Genomic DNA, 24,176 nt, shown 5'->3' with positions numbered 1-24,176 from the left:
TTAGATATTTTTATTAGGCAAAATAGCCTAAAATCTCACATTGAAAAAAAAAAAGAGAATATCTACAGGTTTATATGTGACTTAAATATCACCACTTAAGAGTTTTTAAGTTGAAATGAACCTGATCCGTATAAGTTCAGCGAAAACTTAATATGGTATCGAAGCGGGTTATGCTTCCACGTGCTCATATGATCGCAATCGTTTAAGGGGATTTGACGACGGGTAAGCAAGTGAAAAGAGAAAAAAATCACATGTTGCACGTGAGAACAAAGTTCTGAAGCAAAATAGCCTAAAATCCCACGTTGAAAAAATTGAATAAATATCCATATAGTTATATGTAATGTGAGTACCATTACTTAATGGTTTAAATTTTTAAGTGAAAATGAATATGATTTCATAAAAGTCTAATAAAAATTTAATAATTTTGAATTCGATTTTTATAGTAAAACTCTTGCCTTTAAAAAAAATATATTTATCTCTTTCTAGGTCCACACTTTTGTTTATGATTAAAGGGAAATGAATCTTCACAAACTATGATGCCCGACAGCTGCCACATTAACAGCTTAAGGTAAAAAAGTTTTCATTGTATTCATTGTTTTTGTTTTGTATTCATTGTTATTTGTTATTGCACCAAAGTCTTCTTAATATGCATGCCACTGAAAAAATTCTATATAAACACTAAGGTGACACATATACAATTCGCAAATGATGGCAAGAAAAATCCAAAATAAATAGATCTTGCAGGTTCGAAGGATAACATGGAGAGTTGCGAACTGCAATATATGTATTTTTCTCACTTAGCATTTTATTACATACCGTCAAACTGAATCCCCATCGTCTCTCTCACCGATTATGTACAATTCATTTGATTGCGTGTACAATTACTTTCCACGTCTTCAGCATCATTCGATCTCAAAAAGACAGAGATCATACGATAAATCAGTATGATTTCAACATATACTCCGCCATTACCCGTACAGCCGTAATTATGCTTTTCGCCATTGATCGGTGTATACTATCAATTAAGTGATATAATACCAAAGAGTACGTCGAGTGTCAAAAATGGGCGTGTACCATAGCACATGTCCTCTCCTTTTAACCGATAAATTCAAAGCTCAATTCTTTTTTTTTTTTTCCCTATCAGCAAGTTCAATTAACTTTGATTGTGCACTTTTTTTTTTAGTTTCGCTTTTTCGGCCTTTTAGATTTATAAATCACCTGGAAAAAAATAAATACCAGTTACAAGTGGCATGTGAAGTACTCAATGGTATCACAATACACGTGTACAGATTTCATGTTATTAACTTTTTGTGGGGAAGTAATTATCAATGATAGAACGAATCTTGGCTTTAAGCAAACGGAGCTGTCTGCTTTAAACCGTCAAAATTGGATAAGGAAGAGGACACGTCGGCTGGGATTTGCCAGCTACAACGCATTTCACTTTTATCTTTATTGTCCTTTGTGTTTTTTCCTTTTTTCATTTTCTATCATATTATATAATAAATAAAAAAAGTACTAATATAAAACTTAATTGAAAAAACTATCAATATAGCTCTTCAAACATCATATTATTATTAATTTGATCATTCAAATATTTTTTTCATCAAAATAGTCTATCATATTTTTATTAATTTGATCCTTCAAAGTTTTTGTCATCAATATAATGCTTCAAAGATCATTATGTCCATCAAATTAATCCTCCGTTAAAAACACTGCTACTATAACTTAACTCTGTCAAATAATTTTTATCAAAAAAATAAAATAAAAATAGAAAAATATATTTGTTGAAAAAAAAAATCCAAATATTTTTCACTCCAACACATGCATTGTGATTTTGTCAATCGCCTAATATTCTCCATCTCCGCCTCCATCTCCATTCATCTTTATCTTTTTCATTGATATTGAGAACTAAAAACAAAGAAACCAATCAGACACGTACATTTTCAACATGACACATCTATAGATTGAGTATTACAAAGGGAGTGTGAGAAAAATCGAGAGAAAGCAGTTTTTCTTCCGTCTAAATAGAACTTTTCTATTTTTATTTTTATTCCTTCTTAGTTCTTATGTAAAATTTTGGATAGTATATAAAATTTATGATTATAAGATTCTTATCCTTTGTAGTAGGGACCCATGAAGCTTTTAAACAACGGGTGTTGCACACAAAAATAAAATAAAATAAAATAAAATAAAATAAAATGAACAAAAGGGAATCAAGTTTTTTTAATTTGCACCATTCGTTTCAAGCAAATTCTTAAAACGTACTTCCGACTTGATTCTTATTCGGGGGGGGGGGGGGGGGGGGGGGGGGGGGGGGATTTTCTTAAGCAATTCAAAATAAGCTTCTTTATTTTTATTTTTATTTGGATAAGTGGAAGTACAATAATTAAAGTTCTGTGTAAACTGATACGTTGCTTGCAGCAAACAATTGAAAAGTCACTATCAGGAATTGGCATATGTCGCAATCACACAACGAAGATCAATTACACTTTATATTTTGAACTAATTAATTAAATTAATTGGTCCACTGCCAATGGAGACTTCATTAATTACGTGGACTTCATTTTGCCGGTGCAACTTTTCTCAAAGTAACGGAAGTCTCTGTAAATAATTGAATGAATGAGTTAAGTGTGGGATGTGACTTATTGCCGTATTCTTAATTAATTATTATTACTGTCAATGGCTACATAGATGAACTTCATAATATTCAGCATACATACATGTCAAGCTATTTCTGGGATATATCGTTAGCTAGGTTACATTTGGTACATAGAGATGGAAAAAATGCAATGGAATGAATATCTTGTCCCTTCATGTCTATTTGCTCTTTTTAACGAGTTAAAAAGATCCTTCCACTTTAGTAGTCCTCTCTTTCGATTTGATAAAATGGTCGCGACTTCATCAAATTTGAATAATTAATGTTCACTCTATTATTCTAACTATTTCTTATGCAACTATCTTATATTTTGTTTTGAACTCCTATATCAAAATATATACATATAATGATATCTCGGTAAACAAGTTCGCGATTTTAACTCCTTTATATGTTCAATTAAAAAAAAAGTACATGTTCTCTCAATATAATTATATTTCTCTTTATGAAACTCATTCTATTTCATTTTATATCATGCCGGTTTATTAAACGTGATGTTATGATGCGCCAATAATTCACTAAATTTCAAAACTTTTTGGACAGTTGGTCATTGACATGGTAGTTAATCAGTCAATTACGTGTTGTTAGGAGGATAGAACATGTCAGGCCAGGCCAGGAGGAAGATGGAATGATTAGACGTAGGAGTCAAGTTGTAAACAAATCGAGCTTGGCTAACCCATCTTGCTAGGCGAGGGTAATTCGGGAGATTCAAAGAAATGGAACTTAATTTGCAGTCTATGTTACAATGGTGATTTGAATCTTTACTACTCTTTTTGACAGTCAAATCATATCTAATACATGCAAACCAATCATTTTAAAATAATCCAAATCCATGGATAGACACGAGAATTTGCATGACAACATTAATATATCCTTGACCTCTTGTTAGAACCACCTGCTTTAAACTAAAAAAACTGCCATCTTCCAACTGACCACCGGACAAAATAAAGAAATATGAGTCCATTATTTTAATTCATAAAATAATTTCAAAGGTATAGTTGGAAATTCGATTGTCAATTAATGTCGATATGCACTTCGACCTAATTCTATTGTTTCCACAAATCTTTCCACTTTTCTTCTTCCATAATCTCTTCATTGTTTGCTAATATGAGTTACATATCAAATGCGTATAAAAATACAAGACCAAAGTCGAAAGAGCAAATTAATTAAGAACTAATCCCTTTCTCTATATAAGAGCAGTTGCGAAAAATCTGTTCTGATATATAATTTGTATAAAATTTACTGGACATTTAAGTTTGTAACAAAACAAGTTTTCGCCAATTTGAACACATATTTTTTGTTCTTTTCCAGCGTGAAAGTTCGACTCTCGAAAGTTATCTTGTCATAATATAAGAATCAAATAATAAAGATAAATAAAATCGAGAAACAAATAAAGGGAGAAAAAGAGAGTTGATAGTGCATGAAACGGCCGCCCACTAAAATGATTACAAGTTCCAATTTGGACTTTGCAACTTATGACATTGAACTTAATCCGACTTTAATTATTATAACCTCTATACATATACAAATATATATATATATGGACATACTCCTTATCCAAATTGCCATCATGAATTCTCAGCCTAGCCTAGGTAATAGGCAACTCTCAAATATATGGAAAAATATAATATAATCTATATCTTAACATCGAGAGCCAATCATTCTTTCCCTAGGGTTTGTGAAAGCAGGACACGACATTTATGTCAGGCCCCCACCCACTAACTCTAACGTAACTCAGTGTGCTTTTGATTTGAGAGTTAAAATAATTTTAATTTTAATTTTAATTATGAAAATGAACAAATGAAATGATATTATAAATTTGACTTGAAAAACGTGTATTTTTATTATGTAGTGGATAGAGTTAAAATTAAAATTAAAATTCTAAAATTAAATTTTAAAATCAAACGGCCCCTTAACATCGTACCATGCATACCTTGGACTCTCAACGGCGCGTAATTAACATCTACCTTGACTTTCCAAATGATGAAGTTTGACCCTTTGATTTGTTTATTAGCACACGATGACAATGGAAGGCGTGCATATTGGTTAGTGTTAGTCGCGTCTCCCGATATATAGACTTCTTTTACGCCTAGAGTGCAATTACTGGCTAAGAGTGCATGGTCCATCTCAAAATTTAAAAATAGATCATCATACTTTGACTCGTGGAAAGTTCTTAGGGGATGAAAGGCCCTTCATCAATTTTATAATATATATATATATATATGCCTATGCTATGCCTGCAAACAACATAATATCTATATTATATACACAGTGCGGGATTACCCAACCTTGTAATGATTTCAGAGGTATCCACGTCATTAATTGGACGCTGAGAGTAATAGCAAGCCAAATATAAGCATTATTTTCCTTTGTTCTTAATTAATTTTCTCTACGAATTTCGGCTCTTTCATATTCTTTTCTCATCTGTTCCTTTCTCTTTCCATTGTTCGACACTGTACTGACCTTCCTTTGCACCTGATGGACCTATGGCTTTCCGATACATTTCGAGATTGCACTTCGCTGTCCTGCCACCGTGCTTAGCTATTTCGAGTCGGTTAGTCAGCAAGAACCCCATCCGATCCTTAAGTTGTTTTAGATGAGTTATGAACCTAAGGTTGAACTTGTAACTTTGGGTTTAAAAACTCATAACTAATGTGGGTGCATAAATTATGCAGACCCAACTGGACTCATCTGATGGGCTTTGGGCTGAACTTCAATAGACAAATGGGCCCATTTTCAAGCCCAGACCCAACTGGGCTCATCTGTACGCAACAAAAGTTCTATAATCATCGACGCTCAACACCCAGCACACGTGTCAGCCCCACAAAGCTCCCGACAGATTATACAGCACCGGAAACGGAAATGCCGGCTCTGACATCATCGGTGTTTCCACTCTTCCCTTTTCTCCGACGGAATCGAACCCCAAGCAGACACTCACTCCCCGCCTCGATCAGCTCCTCCTCTTCGTCAATGGAACCTGACCAGAGCCGGAACCGGGTGGTCGTCTGCGGCGGCGGCGTGATCGGCGTCTGCACCGCCTACTTCCTCTCCAAGAGGGGCGCCGCCGTGACCCTGGTGGAGAAATCCTCCGTCGCATGCGCTGCCTCTGGTAAGGCCGGCGGCTTCCTGGCCCTCGATTGGTGTGACGGCGGCCCAGTTCAGAACCTGGCCCGGGCGAGCTTCGAGCTCCACCGCTCCCTCGCGGCGGAACTCAACGGCCCCGAGTCGTATGGTTACCGCGCGCTCACCACCCTCGGGTTGACCGTCACGGAACCCCGAGAGAGGTCCGATCCAGTCACTCCATCTGGTTCGAAGGTCTCCGGTTTGCCCGAGTGGGTGGACGGGCCGGCCAAAGGAATCCGTGTCATCGGGTCGGACCAGACCACGGCGCAGGTCCACCCGCAGCTCTTCACTCGGACGTTACTGTCCAAGGCTGTGAACGATTACGGGCTCGAGGTTGTGATAGGGAAGGTACAGCAGGTCGATACGGTAGGCGGGCGAGTCCAGGCGGTGGTGTTGGAGGGCGGGCAGGCCATGGAGGCTGACAGCGTCGTCCTGGCGCTTGGGCCGTGGTCAGGGAAGTTCGGGCTTGTGTCGTCTCTTTTCGGGGTCTACGGGCTTAAGGCCCACAGCATTGTGTTGGAGCCGAAACAGCCCGACGCAATCACGGCACATGCGCTATTTCTGAGCTTCATCCCCCGGGACGGGGGATTGCCGATGGACCCGGAAGTGTATCCTCGTCCTACAGGTATATATTGTTACTTATTTTCCAAACGTGCAGCCACTTGGTCCAAATTTATAACAAATATATAGGATGTAATGGATGTTCGTAATGGCACGAATGGTTGTACCAATATTGTATTAGTTCCCGGATTGTTGCAATTTAGATGATATAGTTGGCATGATAGAATGGAATCGTTGATTTTCCTATGTAACTATAAAATCACTAATTTTCTGTTGATATTGCTTTGTTTAATGGAACTGAGCCGATACGTGATTTGATCGGATGATGTGCAGGCGAAGTGTACATATGCGGTATGTCCTCTCGGGAAGAAGTGCCCGACGATCCTGAGCAAATCAGAGGCAAACCGGAGTCCATCAAAGTGCTGAAGGAAGTGGCCCGGGCCGTCTCAACCCAGCTGGATGAAGGGGAGGCTCGAGTAAGGGCAGAGCAGGCATGCTTCCTGCCCTGCACGGATGACGGCATTCCCGTCATTGGGGAGCTTCCTGATGTGAAGGGGTGTTATGTGGCCACAGGACACAGCTGTTGGGGCATCCTCAATGGTCCTGCCACGGGGGCTGCCATGGCTGAGCTCGTGCTAGACGGGCGGGCTGGTATCGTGGACCTAACTCGGTTCAGCCCCTCGAGATTTGTTTCCAGTAGAAAGAAATAATATGCAGCGAGTTCCTGACTACGGTTCTCCATTCATGAATTCTACTTTTAGCACGTGTACTGTCAATTTGCCTGGATCGTGTAGATTATACCAATAAATCGGGTGCCTTAATTAATAATTAACATTGATTCAAGAAATGAACTACTCCGCATTTGGTCTCCGCCTCTGGCTAGATTAAAATCCTTTTCCATTTCGCGGTAACAAACACGGCAATAGCATTTCATCTCTGATGATTTATCTGATCCGAGAAAGGATCAGAGTCACATTGGAAACATGTGGGATTCATCACATTTTTTTTTTTTCATAGGAGGTTTGAATTACGGTGTTGTTTTGGCCTGTATGTCATCATGCTGCTTCCTTCTTGAGCTCGACAGTATACTATTACCGTTGATGCTTCAGTTCAACCGACTGAAACATAGTTCGGCTTCCCATCTCGAACGAGTCAAAAAACGCGTAGTACCTTGTCTGTGTTCTCGAAGAAAGTTGACTCGTATAAGTGGCTACGAGCAAACGACTGCATATCCTCAGCTACATTGTTCCTCGACAAGTGACCTTGAATGTAAGTTGTGATTCACAGAGGTAAAGTGGGTCATACTGTCAGGTGAATTTGCTTCCCCTGGGAGTGTTGCTTGTTGGGGGGATTGACCCAGTGGGCCGAGTTTTTGGTTTGAGTCCACGGAGGGTTTTTTTTTTTTTTTTTGGGTGAAGGAGTCCATGGAGAATTTGACAAAGCTAATTAATGGAACTTTTCCCTTTCCTGTACAGAAGAAAATTCAAGCGAGATCTTTGCCAAACAACATTTAAGGCATTACAATTTACAAGGGCTTGAGGAAGCCCTTCTTTGGTTCGAAGGGGTCCGAACCCCATTGCTTTCCGGACTTATAAAAGACTTAAACACATAAGCAACGTGCTGCGAAGAGTACGTTATTCATTGACTTCTAAGCTCTTTATTGTTAGATCTTGAAACTATACGTGGCTACTCATTACGATAAACCAAATTGTTTTGTCATGGTTGAGACTCGTTACGTGAGTCTGAATTTCATATATATTTTCGAGGTGAAATTCGGTGCAATGATATCAATGTCGACTTGAGATTAAAGGATCGCGATTTGTGAATTTGCGTCATGCCCTTGTATATGATTCCTCCCTCTTTATCTGTCTTCCTTTTCTTTTGGTCATGGGCTTTTTCAGTAAACCAATACCAAGAAATTCATATTTTCTCTATGTGCGGATTTCCGATTTCCGTAACCCGTAAGTTAGATTTGCGGTATAAATGTTATGTAGCCAAAAAGATAGAAAGAAACAAAGAAAGATTTGCAGCATAAATCACAAAGTTAATTATCAGAATTAAACAGTTTGGTATTATCTAATTTGCATGCTTTACTTTGGTCTGTAATCCAGTGATCCAAATAATTACGACATGAAACCGCCATTCCATTTTTATACGGTCATCAACTTTACAGATTCCTGATGAATACTTGCATGCACAATACATATACATACATTTATTCATATAGATATTAAATTGAATACGTGCTTTGGTTGACTCGTTTATTAATATGGAATGATACGATATCCGTGGCACGAGTGAGAACAAGCAAAGGCAACCAATGTAATAAATTCTGGCTGGTTACATATGTATAAATGTCACAGGACGACAATTTAGAAATTAAAAGATCTAAAAAAAATGACATAATTTCTCTACAAAAAAAAATGACATACTTTTTCCACAACGTACGGCAGTTAAAATGTAATACGCACATTTCTTCCTAGCTTTGGAGGAAGTCTCCTATGTAACGGATATATTGCGTGATACGTGAGTACAACAAAAGCCATGCATGCACGCTGCATGGAAATTCATAAGAGATCTGAGTGCAGTACATATTTCTCTTGAGATAATAAGAACAAAGGATCATACATCTAAGAGTTAGTATAAGTAAATGGGATCATAAGAAGTACATATCTTTTAAGATTATTCCTTATGTAGGAGTATACTTTTCTTGCTAGATTATCTAAGAGCATACGTACTAGTAATAGTTTACTCTCAACCTCTTCTTTTAGACAGTCGACGGACAGGATCGGAATAGCCTGATAATCGTCCTAGACAGGTACGATGCTGAGCTAAGAAATAGAGAAAGGATTAACTCGGCCGTTCCAAGATGATCTTCGAGATCTAAAATATATTAAAAAGAAAAAAGCCAAAACCAATTAATAATCAACTGTGTCACGGTCAATAGGAAAACCATCGGCTTTTGTGGAGGTTTGTGCTTTTAGAGAAAAGGGAAACCTTATCAAACGCAAAATTCCCTGCAAAGGCAGCGCAAGCATCGGAATCGGGTTCCAATTTTAAAGCTTACATTGAAAAGAAGATTCCATCAATAATGTCGGTAAAAAGGGAATACTTAGTAATATATATGATAAACTTTTCATCACGGACACAACTCAATACGACGATTCCCAATTATCTAATAATAGTAATTATGCCCCCCACGTTTTTTACTATAGATACTTAACTACGGGGGAAAAATAAAGATAAGAGTGTTAGATATATACATATATATATATATATATATATAATGGAAAAATAATAATACAGAACAATTGATACACGCTTTTGCCTATTAATTAGGAAATTTCATTGGTGAAATGCCCATGTCCTTTACTTAATTTTCTATTTCCTTGCATTATGTCCGTAAGTTTAACCGGAAAAAAAAAAAAAAAGAAGAAGAAGAAGTTAAAAGTAAGAAAATAAATTATAAAAAATGATAAAAAGATTGAAATTTATATTAGACTGGTCTAAGGTAACTCCGTGGCGTGGCAATCACGGGGGTGGACTACGCTTACCGAAGTTCTATTAGAAACCAGCTCATCATCATTTCCCTGCATCTCTTCCTCTTTATACTAAAACAACATATATATATATATATATATATATACCCACGCACACACAGACACACATACATTATATATATTTATATAAGTAAAATTAATTAATTAGCTAGTAAGAATTCTCTCTCTGATATGTGTATATGAATCAGGGCAAAGCATGTGGATGTACAGCTGATATTTGCATTTTTGACCAGAAATAATGGTTTAAGTAATGAAAATATATCGAGTTTGTTTAGGACACGTGTAGTCTCACTCTCACCAACTAGGTGAATCGGGGTTAATTATTTTCAATATGGTCCTTGAAGTCTTCTCCGGTACATCTTGGATTGTCCACGACTAGTATAAAGCAAATCATACTGTTCAGGGTGCATGGTCGATCGACTGCTGTCTAGTATATTGGCATAAACACGATTCAGGGAGTTGCAACATTCGGATTCAAAGAAATCAGGAATTTGTGGTCGGGATATATTTGAAGCTGCTAAAATGGTAATTAACTACTACCGAGAAAAAAAATGGTAATCGTCCGAAGTCAATGTAGGAAACCTTTGAGACGTAAGATTCAGATCGATTAAGGACAAATGTGGGATCAAACACCTTCTGAATCAAACCTGACCCATACGACTTGAATGATGAATCGAACGTATTGGACGATTATTCACGTTCATTAGTACGTATGATCTACACATGAGATTAATCTCTACTCAAGTTTGTTATGCTTCGTTCACCCAAAAAAAAAAAAAGGAAGAAGAAGTTGGCTATGCTTCAAACAAGATCAAGTAGACATGCATTAATTATTGGTCAAGAGAGTTTGGTCTTCATATATAGGAGGACCCATCTCATTGAGGGACGTGAGTGTCCCCAATGACAAAAGCAAAAATTCACACACGCTACCCCACCGATCACGCCACCTTGTTTAGTTCTTGGCACCTGGCCGTCTCTATATATATGCAATAGTAATCTTATGGAAACAGCTATCAATAATTGATGAAGAATTGAGGAGAAGAGCATCCTTCTAATTAATTTCTGGTTTGTTTTTCTTCTTGTACTGTCTTGTGACAACGTAGTATGGACTTGTCTGATGTTGGAAATTTGTTGGAGAATCGAAGAAGAGATTGGGAAGAGCAATTAAGAGGACGTGGGGCCACCGACCACACACGTACGTGCATGGACCCAATTATTGAATTATGGGAGGAATTTTGACTAATAAGGGTAATTATGTCTATACCTTGCTGAGTCCCCAATATTTGGATAAATTTATCAGGAATTGAGTTGAGTGAGGTGAAAGCACAACGTAAACGATTAAGTCCTCAATCCTGGTCGGTCCCAACCAAATCAAAGAACTAATAATTTGATTGGTTCACCATAAACGTCTTCAATGGTTGCATGCTAGCTAGATTGTATATTCAGTAAATTATTTTAATTCATCGCCATCGGCTTTTTCATTATCATATTTATTAGGGATATCATCAACTGCCACATCATTCATAGTTTCAGTTAAGGGCAACGGGTGTGTTATTGAATTGTTGGTATTAGTAGGAACAAGTCGATCATATTACAATCGCATATAGTGTCGGAGGGATGTCGGGTCTCAATCATCCATTATTTATAGTTCCCTAGTGTTCAAATGTTTTGATTTGCCAATGTTTATTGGTTCCGAAGGAAATTCAAGAATGCAATACAAAGATACAGTATTTTAAATAAAAGGGTGCATATAGTCCCGCTAATGATGGTCGAATCTGAAACCTTTCAATTCTTAGGCTAGAGTATGTCGATGTACTACGCTCCTATTCATTGATTATAAGTAAGCATATTTGGATTAATAATTATAAAGACAGAAGTAAATTCCAATAAGCCGAGGAAATTTATTTCATTTGAAAAACTGACACTTTATTAAAACCTAAAACTTATAAATTGAGAAGTTGGATTTGATTGTGATTAAGATTGGAGGATCCAAATTGCAGCCGTTGTCTAGTAGCTGTCAATGTTGATCTTAATAAGTTCGCAGAAAACTATTGTAATGAACCATTCTATTTTATCGAACTCCCGTCCTTATTTTCTTTCACATTAGTTAAATCACCCATGACTAGTTCAACTAACTCGTAATTCCGATCGATTTACAGCTCTCTCTTGTTGATTTCGTTCAAACTTTGATTACTTGCATCCCAATTTAACGGACATGTAAATGCTTGAAATTCTCGCTAACCGAAAAAAAAAAAAGAATGCTTGCAATTCTCGACTAACTTTCCCGTGAAGTGAGGGTAAAACAAGATCCGTTGAATGGGGGCAGCTCTCAGTTCAGTAATTACCGAGCCAATCCTTCCGACTATTGTTCCCTTTTGCAGGATGTGCACGAAAATGCAATACGTTTATGGGTCATTTTTCAACTTTAATACCACCTGTCCCCCTTGAATTAATTAAATGAATAGAAATTTATTGAGATATTCTATCGAAATAAAAATATATATCAGCATCAGCTCTATACAAGTAGTCGTGCATGGGAGACTGCCAACGATATATTCGACAAGAATAAGATAACAAATAACTATTACTATAATAGTAATAATGTAGGTGGGAATTTTTTCCAAAAAAATAATGTATAGGTGGAGCTATTATTATGTTCAAAAAAGGAAAAAGAATTCCGCACGCTGTCGCGGATTATTTTTATGATGAAATTACATTCAGAACTATCAAGAGATGATATAGCATAGTGACGCACCTCTCGCCTGGTGATCAAGATGTCCCATGTTCTATATCCGGTGGGACAACCTGTATCACTTTATTAGATATTTAGGATTTCTATTTCAATATATTAAATTTATGAGCATTCCTTATAACCGAAAAAGAATTATATTCAAAACTCATTTAAAGTATTATAAATTCGCCTCTATTTTAACTTTCCTAAATATAATTTATTTTATTTGACTATTATTAATACAATCACCACTAATATTCATCCATAAATTCAAATTATCAAATATGTGAAATATATTATAATATTTAAGGATTAAATGATATTGAATGAATTAAAAATACTTTTGAAAATTATATAGAAATCTAAAGAAAATATTAAAATATAGAGCACTTAAATTAATATAGATTATGCTCGCAAAAGTCTATAATAACTTGTTGAGTAAAATATTAAATAGATTATTTTTTCATGTCAATAGAGTTAGGGAGATTTTTGAAAGAAAAATATATTTTGAGAAATTAGACGAATTTATCTGAAAACGGTGAAAAATAATATAGAGAAACTTAAAGAAAAAGGAAAAAAATGAATCAATTAATAATTCATTGACGTATGGCAAAAAAAAGAAGATTTTTTTCCCTTGAAACTCTCATTTAGCTTACGGTATCGATAGATATATCATGGTGGATATTAGCTACATGCCTTCACAAATGTGAATTTTGCAATTAATTTCTTGTCTCACTAGAGGATAAAATATAATTAATATCATGTATTTTGGGCACAACAATTAGTATTACAGTTATTGTGAAATATGTATATATATGTTTGCTGATAACAGACATTCAAGTTATTGTGACAATATGTTATTTGATATTAACGACTGTAATATTTTTTCTGAAGTGCCCAATGAGAATTCCTTTTAGCTTTACCCATGTGTAAATAAATAAATAAATGTATTTACAGTGGGGCTTGCTTTGGACACCGCCAATTGTCTTTCGTAATTTATCTTTTCGAAGATACATTTGTCTATGGACATGAAATTTGCCATCCCAAAGAGAAAAGGAAAGCCTGGGCTAACTTCAACTCAATATATTTTTATGGTTTATTTAATGGTTTTGTCTTTTCTTAATTTTTTTTTTAAAAAAAAAAATTCCCATCCTCTTTTAAGCACAATGTCTATGCATGAAAGGAATGCAACTTTATATTCGGTAGCTAGCTTTTGGAAAATATTGCTTTGTTATTAAGATCTGAACCAAACCAAATCTCATACCGAGTTATGGCAACAACCATAACAAGATCTTCCATTGTCATCTCCTTCCGCTTATACTTCAGATAATTCTTGAAATCCTTCCAACCAGAAGACAGCTTTTCAATGACAACAACCACTTGAAAGGATTCACTTAGAGCCATCCCCTCAGCCTGAATCTCATGCAAGAGCACTTGCAATTCCTGCACTTGACTCACTACGGTCCTTGAATCCACCATTTTAAAATCGAGGAATCGTCCAACGAGAAATTTCTTCACACCGATATCCTCTAATTTATATTTACGGTGCAAGGATTCCCATAGTTCCTTTGCCGTCTTAAACCCCTTATAGACACTATATAGGGAATCATGAAGACTATTCATGATATAATTATGGCAAAGATAGTCGGAGTGCTTCCAAGCGTCAACCGCACTAAGAGCCTGCACATCTGACTTCCCCACAGATAGAGTTGGAGCATTTTCAGTCAAGAATCTTGCAAGGTTCAGAGTTGTGAGGTAGAATAGCATCTTTTGCTGCCACCTCTTGAAGTTCAACCCATTGAACTTCTCGGGCTTCTCGACATGGTTCACAGGGACTATCGAGGGAGCAGCCACGTTTTGGCTAACCAAATGGTTAGGCAAGATAGGAGCAGGGCCGAAGCCAGTAGTCTGGCTTCCGTTGGTCGTATCTCCATCGTTCCCCGACGCCATTCGAATCGCTCAAATAACAAATTCTGTTTCAAGATTGTAATAAAAAATTTAATTAGCCGTAATAAATCACAAATATTGAACGATAATTCAAATAGCTATTCGGACAAATAGAATACTATAAAATTAACTGAATTTCATTAGTGTAAGAACTTGGAAATTCAAACCGAAACAAAGGCGAAATCGAAAGATACAAGAGAGAGCCAAGTCCCGTATTAGACACAAACCCCTTGAAACAGAATTGTCCCCTCCTAGGTGCTTGAGGTTACGTGGACAATCGTTTCCCGGGTAAAATGGCAACAAGCAAAGCAGCAGCAAAAACAGCAACGCTTCAGAGAACTCGAAGAGAAGCGTGAACACTTTTGAAGTCGAATCTTTCGTAGAAAAATTGTAGCCAACCACTTGTGTAATTTCCTTTTGGTCTCAGTAAAAGGAAGTTGTTCTTCTCTAGGGAATTGCAACCAAGGGAAGACTTTTCTTCCTCTTTTCAATCGGCTACAGGAATCAAAAGGAATGGCAGGAGGCTTTTTTCTTAATTTAATTTGCCGCATGTGCCTTTATAGCCTACGGGTTCTATCTTTCCATGACTCTTCCTATTATCCTTTCATGGGGAATAACTCACATATATTCAATATATATGTTGATGGTATTTGATTATTCATGAATGCAATCCTTTAATTTCTTGTAACCAATAAGAAAATCAAGAATTATTGGCTTGTGAATAATTTTCTCATTCATTCATTAGCCATATTTTCCAACAATATAAACGCCAAAGAGTTTAGCGTCGAACCCCACCCTTAATAGTAAAAATTGATCATAGCTGTAAATTCTTTCTAATAGTGTGCTTTTCTTTTTAAGTTAAGATTTTCAGAAAAATTACAAGCTTCGTGATGAGCTATTAATAAATAAATAAATATATATTTATTTATTTATTTTTTCCTTTTTCTCGAAATATTGTACCAGATTTTTGTGGGTAGATATAGGCTATTAAATTCTTTCCTAATGGTGTGCTTTTCCTTTTGAGTATAAATTTTCAGAAAAGTTACAAGTTTCGTGATGAGCAGCCATTAACAAAAAGATGAATTTTCTTCTTCGTGATGTGGATTATTGCTCCTTCATGTACCAATCAGGACCCTCATATAACTTTTATAGCACAGATAACTCAATCGAAAGACTTAATAGGTTTTTGAAGATCAATATATATGCACATTTCCGAATAATTATACATGTGAAGTATATAATACAGTGTTAATATATAAACTTTTTCCCTGTTGATCAACAGTACAAAAGTTTACTCTGCAACTGTAGGGGACCTATGGATTCCCCGTAATGAAGGGCCTGGTTGAAAAGAATTGCTATCAATTCCAGAAGTTGGGAACCATTAAGAATACCACGCAAAGTCGAGGGATCAAAAGCGTAAAGCTTTTCAGTGCGGTGACCTTCCCAAAAGTTCCTTTATCTCTCCGATCTGTCTTTAAGATAACATCGCACGAGGGTCCAACACCATTCCATCACTCGTTGCCATTAGCAGCTTTTCTTTCCAAAAAAAGAAAATTCTTTTTTTTTTTCTGTGTGTACTATTTGATACTCAGAAGGTTAATGAACCTTAATTAACTCAAGTTCGAGTGTGATTTGTCTATTAAAAGATAAAATTATCTCAATTACAAAATTTTCTTCATTCATAAACTCGAATTCCAAACCTTGCTTCGGAGAAATAAATATTGAATATCTTGAATCAATTCATGTAAGTAAAAAGAAAAGAAAATTATCTAAGAAAAGAAAAGAAAATTAAAGATGCCATAGAGAGGAGCTTTTCTCGTCAGATTTTTTTTTTCTGAATGTTAAATACTTTTTTTCTCGCCAGCGCCCTTTCAATAATTTGTTCCTATATTTAATAGGAGAAAAGATTAGTAAAAGTAAAGGAGCCTTTCTAATCATTATTAAAAGTGGTCTAATGGGCACCCAAAGACATCCTTAATTTCGATTAATTATGCATGTGAACAAAAGCTAAGAACGGTCCACCACAGCTCCTGCGACGAAGGTGCGCCAAAAACGCCTTTATCTAGTAAAGTTGATAACAGATTAATTATCAAATAAACTCGATTTCATCTACCACAACAGACAGCAAACGAATTTCGAAAATGTTTACAAGATATATAGTCTCTCACAAATCCAGCCAGTCAGAACAATCCTAGCTATAGATAAACTGGGCTCTCTTCTAGCAGGAGTTTTGATGCCTGCCTTTCTTTTCATAATGATAGGTTACGAATGCCGATTCTTGATGGCGATGGTTAACATGGAACCCGAGACAGGTTTTATTATAGGATGCTCCTGCTAGTTTGTTAGAGTGAAAAAGGGAGGATGAGAGGATGGAAAAGTAGCAGATTAGAGGAGAAGGGTGATCATGAATGATGATGATGATGATATAATGGTTTTCCCTTGTGTGCAAATGCAGAGAGAGCAACAAATTCACTGATTGAAAGTATTTCCATTAAGTGATGCTTTTTCGTTGTCACAACTTACTCCAAAATTGGCTTACTGCCATTGAAGCTCGAAAGAGATTTATCGAGGGAGTCTAGAGACTCCAGATTTAGACATTTGACCTATTAATTTATTTAAATATTCCCCAAGAGTGTGTGTGTGTGTGGGCGTGTGTGTATGTATACAAGGTCAAACCAAAGCCATACAACATGGCAATTTGACCTAGATATTAATGTTCCCTAACTTCGGTGTAAAAGATTAATTAAAAATTGCTTCCCATTAAGGAAAGAGTTTAAGTTTTGACGAATGTAAATTAGTTCAAGTGGGTCGGCGTTTGTTCCCCTTAAATAAGATTTCGAATTTGAGTCTTGTGACTAGAGAAAATTCATGATAGGAAAACTTTATCCCTTAGTTGATTGACTCGGCTTAACTAGATTAGTTGGAACCCATTAGTCTTTCGAAAAGGTGCACAAAAGAGTTTAATTTTTGCAATTTGTTGAGTAAATAATGGCTTTCTTTTCTAGTGGAAAATGGAGGCCAAACCTAATACGAAAGAAATCAAGAAATACAAGAGAGACGGGTTAAGGCAGTTCCAACAATATTATCATATGAGAACATACTCAACAATGGATGGTGGATAACGATAAGAGTGTAAGCTGAATGGAAGAGTTAATGCACTTCAAGCCAACCAATCAGTGTAGGCCTTTAATTTCCCTCAAGTGTGATCAAACTCAATAGTTAATGGTGAATTTTTACCATTATTACGTCCGGGTTTTCGGTGAATTTTACCATTACGTGCTTGATCGTAGGGGTGAATTAATATGGGTGTGGTTGAATGCCATAGAGGGATGAGAATTTACTTTGTCCAAGGACACCCTTTTGGTCCAGCAAATGGGCAATTCTTTGCTTCCATCTTTCTCAGACATCTTCAATGAAAATGGAACCCATTTCAACAGTATTTTGAATCCCCACGCAATTCAACCACTCCATTAAATTACATCCCCAGAGCTAGGCCAGGTCTTCAGACTCACCCAGGCATTCAATGAACACCAGAATTTTCTTTCCATTTATCAATCGAATTTCCGATGCTGTACTGTAGATGAGATTAAATTGGAAATGGGGTCCCCTTCGTAATAATATATATCGCACAGTTCGAAGAAAGCGAATCATGTTTGATTATGTCGTAATAACGTCGAGACTAAAAATTAATTAACCTGGGCACCTGGCTTGCTCATGTAAACATGACCCGTGCCAGGATGCAAAGAGAATTAAGATTATGACATATCCCGGTGATTGATGTATACTGTACATACACAGAAAGGAGTTTTATGTGCTGATCGTACTGATCAATGGGACCGACCCATTTTCAATTAGTAATCGTGCCAACAGATCATAACAACCTTGTTCATGCTACGTGCCATGTTTTTTTTTTTAGTTCTCTCTCTCTCTCTAATAAGAACTTTTTTCTACGGATTGAGAGTGCCTTTTCTTTCTTTTAACTTGACCAAAATGCCAAAAACGATGTCGAATGTTTCTGGGGTTTATTTAATAGAATCATACTTAGAGATGAATATTAACAATAAAAGAAACATTAATCTAGTTTTTGCTGGAAGCTATTAAAACCGAACATGGCTTGAAAATTAATAATTTCCCAAATCTTGCTCCTTAAGGACAATTAATCTATTCCGACAGCATGTTACTGACAATAAAGAAATGTAGTTTCAGTACACCCTCTTATTAATCGAAACAAAATTAAAAGGATTTCTTGATTAATAAAAGTCAATCTTTTGGGTGTAAATGTGTTGTGACAGTGAGGGACCTGCCACAGCCTTAGCTCCATCTTTATGTCCTCTCTTGCAAAGATGCTATTCCCTTCTTCCTCTCCCCCATCTTCTTCTTTCTTATTAATTAGATGCAATCTAATTAGCTATGCAGTGAGAGTACAAATCATCTTCTTATCATTCTTTTAATCTATGCCCTGAGATCACAATCTTAACATACGAATTAGTAATAAGCCACTAATATGTCGAACTGTTTCATATGAAAAAAGAGCTATCACGACTAAATGAGAGACCTTACACAGTATGTACGTAAGTTAATGTGAATGAGCATGTCCCTTTACATATATGGCGATAATGCAAAAGATCTATGGATAACACCTGAACTGGTTCATATGAAAAAAGAGCTACTAATAGACGCAACTCCACATACATGTAATAGATTTACCCAACTAAATACTACAGTTGACAACTTCGCGCTAACAACCTGCAAGATCGGTCTAATCACACACTCCGTGCAGATGACTCAATAAGAAGCATTCTCCTAATTTTTTAGGTTATTTGAATTTAGATCTTCACCAAGAAAATCACTCTTTATAATTACTAGGCCAACATACCCAATTGGTAACTGGTTATCGTTAGACAAAATTTCATACATATGGTAAACTTACCGAATATGTAAGTTAATTGATGTGGATGAGCATGTGACCTTACATGATGATAATATAGAAGATCCATTGCAGTGTGTATATGTGTATATATATATATATATATATTGTACTATTAATGATTGTTTTTAATTAGCTACAGAGCTGCTCAGGAGCATATTGGTAGTGAGGAGTTTTGGTTTAATTTGGTGAGCTGTGCTGTTTGTGCAATTTTCCCATAACATTTTTCCTAATTTTTTAAAAACAAAAATCCCCCTCTTCTTCTCTCCTCTTCACATGGCTTCTCAGTGTATGAATGCATCATAATAAATCTCAGTTCGCTCTCTCTTCTTCTCTCTCTCCTTTGATGAGAGAGAGAGAGAGATGAGTCCTCTCTTCCATGAACAATGAGTTGCCCTAAGAGAGTTGATGACCTTCATCACCTCCATCCATGGTGGAGGAGGAGGAAGACAATTCACTCCCTTCTCCTCCTCCTCGCCCTCCTTTGTAGTGTCATCACCACCCCTTCACTAGGCCTGGACACTGATGGAGTCTTGCTCCTCTCCTTCAAGTATTCCATCCTCGATGACCCGCTCGGCGTGCTCGCGAACTGGAACTACAGTGACGAGACCCCGTGCTTATGGAACGGCGTCTCCTGTGGGGTCCCGGGGAACTCCACAACTTACTACCGCGTCGTGGGGCTCTCCCTCCCGAATTCTCGGCTCTCCGGCTCGATTCCCTCCAACATAGGCATGATCCAGTTCCTCCGGACTCTCGACCTGTCCAGCAATTCCCTCAATGGGTCCCTCCCCTCGACGCTTTTTAGCACAGCCACCGACCTCAGGTTCCTTGACCTGTCGAACAACCGGATCTCCGGGCACATACCGGAGATGATAGGTCAATTGACGAATCTCCAACTGCTCAACCTATCCGACAACGGGCTATCGGGGAACTTACCGGACAATCTGACCAGCCTACAGAACTTAACCGTTGTTTCACTCCGGAACAACTATTTCAATGGCAGCGTTCCAAGTCAGTTTAGCTATGTTCGGGACCTTGATTTATCCTCGAACTTGATTAGCGGGTCACTCCCGCCAGACTTTGGCGGGGACAACCTTAACTTCCTGAACATGTCCTACAACAATCTCTCTGGGGAAATCCCGCCCAAGTTCGCCTCTAGGATTCCCGGGAATGCGACCCTCGACCTCTCCTTCAATAACCTTACTGGAGAGATCCCGGAATCAGTTTCGTTCCTAAATCAGGAGTCGCATTCATTCTCAGGTAATCCCGGGCTCTGCGGCGTTCCAACCAGAAATCCGTGCCCAATTCCATCTTTTCCATCGTCCCTCCCAAATGTTTCAGCTCCAACTTCTCCACCTGCAATTGCTGCGCTTCCTAAGACGATAGACTCGAGCCCGGTGGATGGCCAGCCCAATTCAGGAAAGAGCAGAAGCCGCTCCAGGCTTCAGCCTGGCACAATCATCGCCATTGTGGTCGGCGATGTGGCGGGGATTGGGATCTTGGCCATGGTTTTCATGTATGTTTACCGGATAAGGAAGAGGAAGAACAACCTCGAAGCGGCAAAAAGAATGGAATCTAAATCAGCTGCAGCAGCGACTAAGGATTCGTGGTCGTCCACCTCATCAGAGTCGCGTGGCTTTAGGCGCTGGTCTTGTCTGCGGAAAGGAGGTAACGAGGGGGCCAGCTCTGATACAACTGCATCTGACAGCGACGAGGAACACGGGAGTAGTACTACTGATAATCACAGGGCGGGACCGAATCAACCGTACAAACAGGGGACGCTGGTGACGGTGGATGGTGGGGACAGGGAGCTGGAGCTGGAGACACTGCTCAAGGCCTCGGCGTATATCCTAGGGGCAACCGGTTCGAGCATAATGTACAAGGCGGTTCTGGAGGACGGGACCTCCCTGGCGGTCCGGAGGATTGGGGAGAGCAGCCTGGACAGGTTCAAGGACTTTGAGGGGCAGGTACGGGCCATCGCAAAGCTGGTCCACCCGAACCTAGTCAGGGTAAGGGGGTTCTACTGGGGGGTCGATGAGAAGCTCATCATCTACGACTTCGTGCCCAATGGCAGCCTCGCTAATGCCCGATACAGTAAGTCCCATTTCTTCTCTTGTGCAATTTCGAGTTTTCTTGTCTATGTCAGTAAGGATCATTCGGCATGGAATTTACAAGCATCATAACATCCAAGGACCCGCATTAGTTTCAATATCATTACGAGTGGCACCATCACGTTTCTGAGTCCGGATTATGGAGAACAAATCCTAGTTAGGGATAAATAGAAAGTTCTTAATTCGATCTACTCTTTTGACGCTGTCAATGACACCATTATCACAGTAAATCTCGTGTCGGGCCCCGCAACATCAGTAACAGCAATCAGTGATCTTCCAGGTTTAGCGTGTCAGCATAGTTAGTACACGGACCATGAATGTGCCAGCAAGAATTCAGGGTACTGAAGGCGAGAAATTTTTCCGGAAATCTTACGGGTATATTCCTCGAAAATCCGAGGAATCTAGGCATATTGGGCCTCACTCCTTGGATCGATGATCGTCTTGTCCGGTTGTTGCATGTTCGATTTAGAACTCGGACGATCAACTGTCCATGTCGATAAGTTATTCGAGTACGTTCGACTGCATCTTAGGGATGAGGGACAGAGACGGGGGAGGGGGGCTGGCGTGGGGTTGTGGAGTAGGTGCAACTGAAGCGTTTGTTGTTTAATGCCGAGGAGGCAAGTCAACTGTCTGCCAGTCCCTCGGCACTTTTTTATCCAAATTTAATAACATACCAATGCCACCGTCACGACCTGCGATATCGATTTACTTACGTTTGCCCGTCTCTCCTTTTCCATTTTCACCCGAAAAATATTTATTGATCGATTTTCACGTCCGCGACACGTTTGAGTGGACGGTTTTATATTAATGTGTAAGTCCATAATGTTGAGTTTGTTGGGGTTAATGTTGCAGGGAAAGTGGGCTCATCACCTAGCCATTATCTTCCATGGGAGGCCCGGCTCAAGATAGCCAAGGGGGTGGCCCGAGGGCTGACCTACCTCCACGAGAAGAAGCATGTCCATGGGAACCTAAAGCCCAGCAACATCCTATTAGGTCCCAACATGGAGCCCAAGATCGGTGACTTCGGTCTCGAGCAACTCTTGGTCGGCAACACAAGCTACAAGGCTGGAGGGTCGGCCCGGAACTTTGGGAGCAAGAGGTCCACTGCATCCCGGGACAGCTTCCAAGACCCTGGCCTGGGTCCTAGCCCCAGCCCCAGCCCGAGCTCGATCAGTGGCATCTCCCCGTACCATGCGCCCGAGTCGCTGAGGACCCTGAAGCCCAGCCCAAAGTGGGATGTGTACTCATTCGGGGTCATCCTGCTAGAGCTCTTATCAGGAAAGGTAATAGTCGTGGATGAGCTGGGCCAGGGGAACGGGGTCATGGTCGATGACCATAGCCGGGCCATGAGGATGGCCGACGCCACGATTAGGGCTGATCTCGAGGGCAAGGAGAATGCCCTATTAGCATGCTTCAAGTTGGGATTCAGTTGTGCATCCCCAATCCCACAAAAGAGACCCCCAATCAAAGAAGCACTCCAAATGCTTGAGAAGGTCCCATCTAACTCATCTTCTTCTTCTTCTTCCACATTATACTACTATGGAAATTTGTGATGGGGTTGTAGGTAGGGACCATTTGTGTATGTAAGGGTGGTTGACTGACATAATTTTTGCCCAACTTGTTTTTTTTTTTTTGGGTCTTTTTTCTGTTGGGATATTGAAGAAATTGAGAGTAGAAATAGTATGTTTGTTTCAATGAGGGGCCCACAAGCGATCTGGTTCTTTCCCGCCCCCCTCTTCAATCATTGGATTTGGAAGGACTGCCTTATCGATGAATTTTATCATCAGCAGTGTCAATTTTGGAGTAGTCACTTTCATTTTCTTGTTTTAGCTGATTAAAAAATGTTATTTGATGGACTGAATCGGCATATAGATTTATTTTCCTGTCGTAATAAGTCGACATGAGTGGCCAATGAGGACCATAATCAGTTGAGTTTTGGGGCTTTTGTCTCAATTTGATTGGTCATGTCAACTTCTAGGATAACAACAGCTCATAAATATTGTCCCTTATGTCACGTTATGAACATATATATAGTAATTCAGAAGTTGTGTGGACTGGCATACTCGAATTTACAGATATTGATTTACAATATGACACCAATACTGTAACACAACTATCCTAACTAAATTGTTTACAAATAAGATCTCAATTTTTTACTTTACCAGGATATACATTTTAACCCGAAAAACTGGCAAGAGGTATATTCATTCCAGATCTGTGAATAGGACATTTGTATGTCGATGAAAATTTTGATATTTCCTAAAAAAAGCTAAATTGGTGACATATTTATATGATTATGACACGATTATGATAGGATTCAATATTGTCTTGTATGGATGGGAGTAGGATTACATCGGACTTTCCTACCTATTAAGGGTGGGATAATCTAAGCCTTTTTTTATTAGCTTTGCAATAATCTCAATTTATTATATATAAATATAAAATCGGCATTTACCTAATATCGAATTGAAGACAAGACAATTAGGTTGGGTGTATACATTTGAAGAGGGCCCGACAAAATCTCCCCCTTAAGAAATCCATAAATCTTCATGCATGTAACTCA

The 24,176-nt window shown here is 38.3% G+C and overlaps 2 protein-coding genes across 2 annotated transcripts; both read left to right on the top strand.

Moving 5' to 3' along the window:
• Positions 1 to 5,124: 5,124 nt before the first annotated feature.
• On the top strand, positions 5,125 to 7,207 carry LOC116209358 (putative oxidoreductase TDA3). Its single transcript, XM_031542971.1, has 3 exons — positions 5,125 to 5,207; positions 5,329 to 6,401; positions 6,671 to 7,207. The coding sequence occupies exons 1-3, from the start codon at positions 5,140 to 5,142 to the stop codon at positions 7,045 to 7,047; spliced, it is 1,518 nt and encodes a 505-aa protein (XP_031398831.1). The 5' UTR covers positions 5,125 to 5,139; the 3' UTR covers positions 7,048 to 7,207.
• Positions 7,208 to 19,724: 12,517 nt separating this feature from the next.
• On the top strand, positions 19,725 to 23,474 carry LOC116208480 (probable LRR receptor-like serine/threonine-protein kinase At4g37250). Its single transcript, XM_031541956.1, has 2 exons — positions 19,725 to 21,596; positions 22,466 to 23,474. Exons 1-2 carry the CDS (start codon positions 19,889 to 19,891, stop codon positions 23,164 to 23,166), a joined length of 2,409 nt encoding a protein of 802 aa, XP_031397816.1. The 5' UTR covers positions 19,725 to 19,888; the 3' UTR covers positions 23,167 to 23,474.
• Positions 23,475 to 24,176: the final 702 nt, after the last annotated feature.

Source organism: Punica granatum, chromosome 5 (genome assembly GCF_007655135.1).
Source record: "Punica granatum isolate Tunisia-2019 chromosome 5, ASM765513v2, whole genome shotgun sequence".
Taxonomy (NCBI): Eukaryota; Viridiplantae; Streptophyta; class Magnoliopsida; order Myrtales; family Lythraceae; genus Punica; species Punica granatum.
Note: the sequence above shows the minus strand (reverse complement) of the source record. Positions and strands in the feature narration are given on the sequence as shown.